Here is a 10,287-nt window from a genome sequence, read left to right as displayed (position 1 = left end):
CCTACAGACTGAAAAATTATTAGTACTGGTACTCAACAGCATCAAAAGCCACAGGCAAACCTAGCTGCAGGCAGAGCCTGGTCATTACAGGCGTTGATGCTTGCAGAAGAGATAACGCTGCAAAATTAAATTCCTTCCTTTGCTGGTTTTATTTTCTTCCAAGAAGTGGGTGTCAGACTGTCAGAAGGTTTTTGGATGATGTGTTCTGCCCTTTTGATCAGGCGAAGTTGGAGCTTTGCCTTGGTGAAGCCAGAACCTTGTGCAGCAAGGCAAAGCAGGAAGAGCACGTATTGTCTAGATTTAGTAGAGCTGTTAAATAGTGTTTTTCACGAGGCCTGACAGGTTGCAACCAAGCAACTGGAAATAGAGATTGTACTTGGGTTTTTGTACAAAGTTGTAGATAAAGTTCCTTTATAAAAGGGATCACTGGAATCTAAAATCTTAAATCTAATGCCCTGTAACTTCTCAGGATTGGTTAGAAAAAATGCTGTTATCTGATAAAAAGCATCAATCTGACAGAGCAGTGCTGTGATCCGTGGTTCCTGTGATGGACCTGTGAGTTCAGAACGTAAGTTCATTACCGTTTCAGCTGCAGGAAGCACAGAGACTCACAAGAAGACCCCCGTAAGCAAAGTTGGGAGGTGGTTGAGCCATTTTGTGCTCTGTGTGAAAGCAGTTTTCTCCAGCTATCCAGCTAGAGAGGGCTGGCAAGAAGACAGTGGATCTCAAAAAATTAATGTGATTAGGTTAATTCAGAGGAAGCTGCTTTAGATTTCCCTGCTGTGGCTAAGAGCTACCATGCAGCCAGATTTCTGGTGTGCAAATCAAACCTTGAACGCCTAGTCCCAAAAGCACAAGGCAAGAGATCATCTCTGACTCAGATATTTTATTAATACGAAGAAGCACTGTGTGGGATTTTAGACCAGTGCTTTTTCCTGACTGGGGGGCAGTCCTGGGGCTGTACTTGCACAAGCAAGCGGGCAGGTGTAGTTTGTCGCTGGTGTGGCTTCGCCATGGCCCGAGTGGAAGTTGTGAAGTAAATAATATCTACCCCTCTAGATAATTTATGCTTGCAAAGATTTCTAGCCTGCAGATAAGGCTTGTGGGTAGCAGGTAAGCTGTATGTTTTACTGAGTTGCTTTGGTTTTGCCCTGGCTAAAATAATTGTTTCTCTGTGGTTTAGCCTGGCTTCATTGGTGGCTGCTGCTTATAGCCATTTTATTTCTTTTTTCAAAGACTTGGACATCTTTGAAGGATGTTCAGCTAGCTGCTGAAAGTTTAATTGAAACAATACATTTTTGTCAATTTAAACTGATCCAATTTAGGTCCTCGAAGAACTTTGAATCATTCATTGTTTCAGAAATCTTGTAAAGAAAAAGAACACGTCTGTTACAGTACTTTATTAACACATCGTAACTAATCTGACGTAGCTTTAACTCGGCTTTTGTCTTCTCTGCCTTGGTGAGCTTTCTGTTCCCTCTGAACCACTTTTGTTTAAGATTAGCATTACTTAGTTTGTTTTTGAAATGTAGCAAAAAGATTTTCAGCTAGGGCTGGTTTGGCTGCAAGTTGGGTAAAGCAAATAAATATTTTCTGAAGTCTTTGTTGTGTCCACTGTAAGAAGAGTTTTGGTCTAGTAATTGGAACTGCAGTGTGTTACAGTACTCTGGGGCTTCTCATGTCTTTTGCTGTAAAGACAAGACTTGTACCAGGATCTGCCATGCTCCTACATGAAGTAGATTTCTACATATTTTTATATATATATATGTATGTATGTGTATTTTATTAAAGACTGGTGATATTCTCTTTCTCTTTTAGTCCATGAAGGCAGCCCACTGGGGGAACTTCATCGCTGTGTGCGAGATGGTGTAAAAATCAATGTCCATATTCGCACTTTCAAAGGGCTTCGTGGAGTCTGCACGGGGTTTTTGGTAGCATTTGACAAGTTCTGGAATATGGTAATTATTATTCTGGCCCTTGATTTACAACTGCTGTACTGAAAACTTGAAATTTGCACCAGGTTCAAGTGAACTGCATTTTGACAAGGTTAATGTGGTATTGTGGTTCATAAAGCTAATTTGCTTTGGCGCTGAGTGTCAGACGTGAGTGGTGCTTGGTGTTGGATTGGTACGTCTGCAGGTGAGGCTCACCAGGGTTTTGCAAGTAGTGCAGAATGGGTGCTGGGCTTTGCTGATGCTTTTATATCTTGGTGCAATTTAGATGATTAAGAGGTGAGCTCCAAAGCACGGCTTGTTCCTGGGATGGATTTTCTGTCAGATGGGACATAATTTCATAATTCCATAACACAAAGCTGGTCCAAAGCCTCATAATGTTTTCTTTTACTTCTGACCTTTCAATTTCTTTTATCCTCTAGGCCCTGACAGATGTGGATGAGACGTACAGGAAACCAGTAATGGGCAAAGCTTTCTATGCAGAACCTCAGCTCTCACTAACCCGAGTAGGTAACCATCTCCAGTTTTGGGTTTTTTTCCTAGTATTTTCTTTTTCAAAGTAGTGAAAGGGGAGCATGGATTGGAAAACTGTGTTTATGTTTGAAATATTTTACCTCCTTTTATTACAGATGACTCTAAAATGACTTGAACTGGGGCAGAAAAAAGTTTTATGACCTTTTTGAAAGCACTTTGGTCATGATTCAGTGTTACAGAAGTTCCACTTTAGAGTTCCTAGTATCAGATCACAATTGCTGCCACTGCTTAGTGCAATATGCTGACCTTCTATAAGCTCACTCTGGTTTTTGATTGATTTGTTCTGTGCATTTTTTTGCACCTATGACTGATCTGGCCCACGTTTGTCCTGCCAGGTGCTTTGGCAGTGCATAACCCTGATACTGCTGTTCGTGGAGTGGCAGCCTTTGTCGCTCCAGGCGGTAAAACAGTCGCATGTCTGCTTGGTCACTTGAACTTCTAGTTTAGGTACTGTGAAGCCCAAGATTCTGCATGTTGCTCCAAAGCAAGACACTCTGTAGGATCCAGCTGCAAAACAAAAAAAAAATGTTTATGAAGTTGAGAACTGAAGAGATGATAGATGAACTTCCGAACAATGAAAGAAAAAAAATGTGACAGGGCCATGCCTGGTGAATGACATAGCTCTGGGCCGTATGAACATCAGAGAAGCATCACAAAAACTTTTGAACAGTTTCATTGTGAGGAATTTGCTTTCAAATTCCTGCCATTTACATCTGTTTTCCGATAGATCCCACCCTTCCTTTTTTAAAGATTAGTTAAAAATAATCAAGTTGTCATTGTTCCTTTAGCCCGCTCTCACAGGGATTGGCTTTCCATCCTGTTGCTGAGAAGACAGAGGCTGACTGAGAATCCTTTTCATTTGTCAGTATTTCATAAAAGCCTGCCTGCAGCCAGAGTAAAAGCAATTTCTTTTCCAGTTTCAGTACCAAGTGTTCTTAGATTAATGAATTCATACAGTGCTTTGGATCTGCTGCTCTAGCTTTTTGCTTTTTTTTCCCTATTGTTTGTGGTCTGCTCACCTTTCAGTATATCCGCATGGCATCTTTTAGTTTGTTTAGGGGAACACAAAAGGTCCATCATTTTTTCAGTCTACACTTGTTGGTGATATCTTAGGGGTTCATGTCCTGCTTGAGGACACAAGGATAGAAATCTCTCTAATATTATCTGACAACATTACAAGAGTGTTGGGGAAAGTGAACTCATGAATCAACTTGGTAGCTCTCTATTCCTGACCAAAATTAAATGCTAGTGCACAGTAGCGTTGCTCCCCAAATTAAATGCCTTGGTTCTCACATAAAGACACTCATGTGCGTGTGAGAGACCCAGTCACCCTATGCTGCTGCTTGACTTTGGTGAGAAAACAGAGTCTTTATTGCTGGTAAAGGTTCTTCACTAATTGTGTATCACGAGCCCTGATTTGGGATCATGTAAGCAAATGCCATGTAGAAACGCTGCTCAGTTTTATGAATGTGGTCACATACACAAACGTTCTTTTACAGCTGTTTGACAGACTCAAACTGCAGGAGTCCTCGGTGAAGAAGGGAGCCAGCTCAAAGACTGTCACCGAGGGGCTGGCCCTGACAAATGACTCTCAGACGCTGGGATCAAAAATGGGATCAGGACAAGGGAGAGCAGAGGATGAGCGCGAGAGGCAGAAACGCTTGGGCAGAGCTGGAGAGAAGAAGCCGGCTGAGGGTCTGCCCGTGGCTGCCAGAGGTGAAGCTGATGTGGGCAGCGGGACTGCTCGTGCAGAGGGTGCCAGCGCTGGTGGTACCCGTGCAAGAAGCCAGTCGCGGAGAAGAAGGCGGCCCAAGGTGGATTATCAGCAGGTGTTCACACGGCACATAAACCAGATCTTTATTCGTGGAGAGAATGTCTTACTTGTCCATTTAGCGCATTGACTTGGCCGAGCCTTCGTCACTGTATTTATCTGACAGCATGAATTGCTGCTGCAGCTCTCGTTGCCATTTAGCGTTCTCATTAAGTGTGATGGTGCTGTGACTGGTTTCCTGTTGCCACAGCAAGGCAGGGGAAGTGATTGTAACTGGAGCATCCTGAGCCTGCAGCCAAAGCAGCCTCCTTAGATCCGTTTTGGGGGTCTCGGGACGAGGTCAGCAACACAGTTGTTTTTGTTAGATGAGGGATGTAAGCACAGATCCCACCACTCCTTAAAAAGAAGCTAAATAGGGAGAGCTGGAAGAGAATTTTGGTGTACTCACTTATAGGAGCTAATTGTGGCACACGTCTAAGGAGCTTAACATTAGATCTCTACCTGAAGTGAATCGTAAATGCTATTTTGCGTATTCTAAGTGATCTGGAGAGAAGTTTGCTAATGAAACAAACAGTTTATCTGCTGTTGTTACGTGGATGTCTTCTTTTGCAGACGTAATTCTGACGGTCATTTTGAAATACTCTCTAAAAAGGTGGAGTGACATACAACAGCCTCTTCATAGTTAGTTCTGTAATGCCCTGTGTGATAGAAAACCTCTTCAGTGAAAACTGCTCCTTTTTCTGTGAATGATGGCAGGACTCTCATTCGGTTTTGGTATCAAAGCTTAAGCTTCTCTTTACAACACTGTGCTTTAGCCCTGTGTCACCAGCTGATGTCGCTGACCCGCCTGACCTCCGCACTTGGAGCTTTTCTGTGAATATTGTGGATGCAGATGGAAAATTGTACTTAAACGTTTTTCACCTGTTCGCTGCTTAGTGTAATAGTGAAGTTTGCAGAGGTGTAGTTTTTCTTCTCAGATGTGTTTGTGCTGAGCACAACTGTACTGTATCTAAGCGCCTTTCAAGTTCCTTCTATTGCAACTAGAGGTGCTGTGCCTCCAGCAGTTCTCCTGGAGCAGAAATCTTCACAGGGCTTTCCTGTCCACGTGAACGATGCATCATCTAATTCCAGTTGAACTGAGCTTTGGGGGGGTGCCTAAAAATGTTTTGAAGTGCAAAAGTCAAACTCTGCTCATCAGTGGTTTTATTTTAGCAAGGTTGTTAAGCTACTGTAGATCAGTTACAAGTATAAACAGCTTTCCAAGGAAGCTACACACAGAAGTGTGAGCGTAAATGAAGCTGTTATATTATCTAGTCTCTTCCCTTAGTTGTCAAAGGACACTAGATTTCCCACTGCTATTCCTGTAGGCATCTCCATCACCTCATGCTTTGCAGCAGCTCCGTGTGCTTAAGGTGAAGTTGGGAAATTGCTTTATAGCAGGTCTTGTCTTGCATATAGAGGTTGTGAGTTCTCAGAGGGAGTGACTGTGCTCTTTGTGACATTTATTTCTGTTGCTGCAAATGCAGGATACTGCTTGCTTGTCGTTAGGGGTATGTCTGGTGTTTGGCTGACTTAACAGAAATCACTTAGTGGGAGTTCAGGGACACACAAAGCAGCTGTACGCCTCTGGGGGAGCCAGAAACTTCTGTGTCAACATCTCAGATGACATGGGGCTTGGATGGCTGATCAGCTCATCCACGATGCTGCAAACCCGAGTTCAGTGTGGGACAGGAGTGCCTCGAAGTAAAAAGCACTGCTGGGGTGAAACAGTTTCATGAAGAGTAGCGGGGGAAAAAAAAGAAAGAAAAAACCCACAAAAGAATATCTACAGTTTCTTATTTTACATAGCTTTATCAATGCAGTCTGTTCCTGCTATGAACTAGGCGCTGAAAAGATTCTTCTCTTGGAGGTTCTTGTTCCCTCTCTTTTTGTGCTATTCTTGCTTGTGTTCATGGGATCTACAGTCCTTCTCTCTCTTTTTTTTTTTTCTTTTTTTCACTTCTGTCAGTACTTTGCCTCCTCAGGATGTTCTAAACTCCGGTTTAGGAAGATTTTTCATGTATTCACCCCTAGTTGTCCTGGTTTTCTGAACCTTTCGCTTTCTCCATGGTTGCCAGTTAACCAGAACCCTCACAAATTATTAGAAATGTGTGAAGCTGTAAACAAGGGGCTTATTTCTGCTCCTGATTTCTCTGCAGCTTTTATTGCAAGCAATCATTTTTCTTCATTATGTTTCTGGTTGTGAGTTGACTTTTTCCCTCTGCTTTCTGTCTTTGGTTTCTATTTCAGTTGCTTGCGATGACTTACCTCTGCCTTTTCCATCCATGCCAAAGGCTACTGGTTTTGACCTTTTCTCTTTCCTTCGTACTTGACCAAAGGGTGTCAAATCTCTACTCAGGCCTATGTACTATGACATCTAAATGAATTCTTGCCTTTCTTTACCTCATTCTTCATTCTCTTTATCTACCTAGCTTATACTGCCTTGTGTATTGATAAGCTATGACTACCATGAATGTTCTTGTGGCCAAACTGCCCTCTGTCTGTGTCAGCTGGCACTTCAGCAAGTTCTCAGTTGCTGCTAGAAATCTCAGTGTCACGTTTTACCAGAAGTTTTTCTCTGAAATCTTGCAGGTGTTTGTTGTTTCACATCTACAGGTTTCCTTTTTTACATTTTATGAGAAATGTTGGTGCTTAGACTTGCGTTTGTGCCTTGATTTTTATATCATCACTGACTTATTCTTCCAAAATCGTCACCTCGGTCAACAAACCTGGTTAAGAACTACACAGTTACACAGTTCGTCTACTTTTTTTTTTATTCTACCTCATTATTAAACTGTTCCTCCTCTATTCTCGTTGTTGTCTCATCTGTGGAGTTGGTTAAAATTCTTTTCCGGTGTAACTTTAATGGCTTTTTTGGTGGGTTTTTTGTTTCCTACTTTCCTATCCACCTCTCATTATTTCCAAGCTGCTTCCCAAATACAGCCTCTTCTACAATTTCAGATCTTCCAAAAAGTCTTCCTCTTCTCTGTTTTTTCTGACATTGTATCTTTTTAAAACCCGTTATTAAAATGCTATATTCTGAATTTTGTCTCTTTCAAGCATATTAGTTGTGATTTTGTCTCTTTCAAGCACCATGATTGTGACTAAGCAAGTGATCCTGTGTGTGTTGTCACTTGCATGTTTACTACTTCAGATAAAGTTGCTCTTCCAATAAAATTGAATGTGATATTCTGAAATGAAGTCTTCTACCTCACTTAAGTATTCATGTAAATCTGTTTTTAAACAGAAGGAAAACAACCCTTGGAACAAGAGAGCTTTTTTTTTCTTTAATTGTTTCTCATTATTTCTTTACATTTTTTTCTTTTCCAAACTGGGCATAAAATCTAGGTTCTTTGTTCAGAAAGCTGTCTGCTCCTAGACATTCCTTTCTTGCTGCAGTGTCACAGAGACGGTGTGAGCATGGTCACTTGAAGTCATTATGCTGAAGAATGAAGAGTAGGAGCAGGAGGCAATCTAAAGAAGTGGAGATCTGTGTGAGACAGAATGAGCTTTGGGCCAGATGTAAGAACTCTCTGGAAAGGATCTCTACACCGCCTGCAACCTGTCTGGTATTGCCAGGGCATTGTCCAGCCTGGTGCTCAGCACTGATTCCTAAAGCGTGTTTACGGTGAGGTACCAAACTACGGCAAGGAGCACTTGTCTAAACTGCTTTTTGAAGGAGCGTTGTCATAATTTAAGATAATTTTTTTAGAATAATTTCTAAAACTGCAGACAAATACAGTGCTGGGAAAATGTCACGGTGCCAGCTGCAGGAACGACGTAATGCAGTGGTCTTGGAGTGTGATGTCAGAGCTACATCTCACGGTGTCATCATGTGTCTTTTTATTGCCAGCCCAGTTCAGTAGGGAGCCAGAGCTCATGGTTACTTGAAGAGCAGTTATTTTGTTTGGATGGTGATACAACTCTAGGGACCTTTGCAGGTAGCCTGAATGGGGCTTTCATGGAACTGCAGCATAAAACCTTGCTGTGCTGTGGAGGAGCAGGGAGACGGACACAGAGAATCAGGCCAAGAGCTGCAGCGTTACCCGACGGTTACAGGTATTGTGGCAGGGATTATTTCTGGGGAAACTCTTGCGCAGCTGCTTCATTTTTACCAAGCACTTCTTAGGCAGGGCTGCAGTAGCAGAATAGATAAGGCCAAAGGCAGAAAAGGAGCTTGTAAAAAGTGTGGATTTAGTTCCTTCTCTCAGCTGACTTGCCCAGCTTGTTAGTTGCCTGGAAGTAGTTTTTCTGATGTAGGGGCAGGTCCTCAGCGTGTCCTCACCAGGTGATTACTGAAGTAGTCGGTGAGTGCTGTTTTCCATCTGCTGCTTCTCCTTCGGTTTCTGGATTTGTTGTTTCTGGTGCAGCTTTCCCTTCTGCATCACTGGGAAGCAGGGCAAGGTCTCACAGCAGGAGGAGGCTTGACTGCCCACTGGTTTTCCCCCCCGCCAAGATGTGCCACCTCATCCAGATAGCCTTTGGCTGTTCTTGATTTCATGCTATTCTTTGCATATTTTTGGAATTGCTTGGTCGGAAGAACTACTTATCTTGGATTGGTTAGAGTGAACTGTTTTGTTTTTTTTTAATTTTTTTTTACTTATTTTCCTTCCCACAGTGCTCTGGGGTTTATATAATTTGCTGTTGCAGTCACCCACTTGCACTTAGGAATCACAGTGGGTGAAGAAGTGTCCAGGAAAAAAGAAGGAGAGAAAAAAGATGTCTAATTCTTGTTGAATTTGACATTCTGTCCAACATGCTGCTCACACTTACCCTTTCTCTTGCTTACTGGCATTGACCTAAATGAGACAGGTGGAAACAATGATTTCATCCAGAGTCTTGAAAGAAAATGGAAAGGCAGCAGGGACAGCAAATTGTGAAAATACTTTGAGGAGCTTCTGAAGATGTGTATTTCCAGGTAAACTTCTTGTCTTTGATTAAACAGATGAGAATGATAACCACCATCTTAAACTGCAGGCTCTGCAACCAGATGAAATTGGAAGGCACAGGCTGCACCCTGTCAGAGGTGCTGCAGCAGCAGCAGCAATGCTGTGGTGATTCCTTCAGCCGGGCAAGCTCTTTCCTGAGAAGCTGTTGAGTTATGTGTTAGTGTCTGCCTCGAAGCATAACTGCAAAGTACTGCGAATGGGTGTGAAGATGTTTTCTCTCCTGCCTGCACTGCGAAGTGTAAAACATAAATGCTCAAGTATGCATCTTCTGCAGCCCGAAGCAATTTCGGTTCATGCTTTCGCTTCTTGACGTTGATTTAAAAAATGAAGTTTGTACTAGAGCAATCCTAAGACAGCAAAAAAAACAGCTGAAAGAGGCACGGCTCAGTTTGCAGACTTGAGTATTAACAGTCTAACTTTACCGTGAGAGTTTGTAGAGAAGCAATGAGTTGACAGTCCTAACGTCTACAGCATTAGCTCCATGCAAAGTCTTCTTGGCATTATTATCCTCACCCATAAGAAGATGACGAATACAAGGCTTCGTGGTGTGCTGTCCTGTATTACCTTTTTCAAGCTGCTGTGGTGTACACAGTGGGGAGATCTGACTAGGTGGACAGAGGAAGATGGGGTGGCCAGCTGCAACAGGAACTCAGGGAGAGAGAGCTAAAATCTGAGTAATATCCTTCTAGCTAATGAGGTAGAAAAAGGATAGGTCCAAACTGAGCTTCATTGTTTAATTTACCAAAAATATTAATACCCTGGTTAGAGTATACTTGGACCAAAAGAACTCACATTTCCATTTAGAAACTAACTTGGTCAGAATTTTTTCCAGGAGTTCCTGTGTGTCTCACCTTCAGATAAACATTATTACAGTTAGGGGTCTTTTTTAAAAAATTGCTGTTCATGCTGTTCCTGTAGCCAGTAATATTTGTTTCCTATCTAAAAGGTACTTCAGAGAGCCACTGTCAGTAGAAGGAAACACCCATTTTCAGGAGGTTACACATCTTTTCTTCTATTCTGACTTAGAACCTAAGATGAAATT

The 10,287-nt window shown here is 42.3% G+C and overlaps 1 protein-coding gene across 1 annotated transcript; it reads left to right on the top strand.

Moving 5' to 3' along the window:
* Positions 1–1,818: 1,818 nt before the first annotated feature.
* Positions 1,819–4,387, top strand: LSM11 (LSM11, U7 small nuclear RNA associated; the record flags this gene model as incomplete). The annotated part of the gene is made up of 3 exons (XM_009868871.1): positions 1,819–1,958; positions 2,375–2,458; positions 3,986–4,387. Coding segments are annotated over 3 exons (626 nt in total), but the record flags the coding sequence as incomplete, so codon positions are not given.
* Between the last annotated feature and the right edge of the window lie 5,900 nt (positions 4,388–10,287).

Source organism: Apaloderma vittatum, unplaced genomic scaffold (genome assembly GCF_000703405.1).
Source record: "Apaloderma vittatum isolate BGI_N311 unplaced genomic scaffold, ASM70340v1 scaffold24104, whole genome shotgun sequence".
Lineage (NCBI taxonomy): Eukaryota > Metazoa > Chordata > Aves > Trogoniformes > Trogonidae > Apaloderma > Apaloderma vittatum.
The sequence above is the reverse complement of the archived record's forward strand: the minus strand, read 5'-3'. Positions and strand labels throughout refer to the sequence as shown.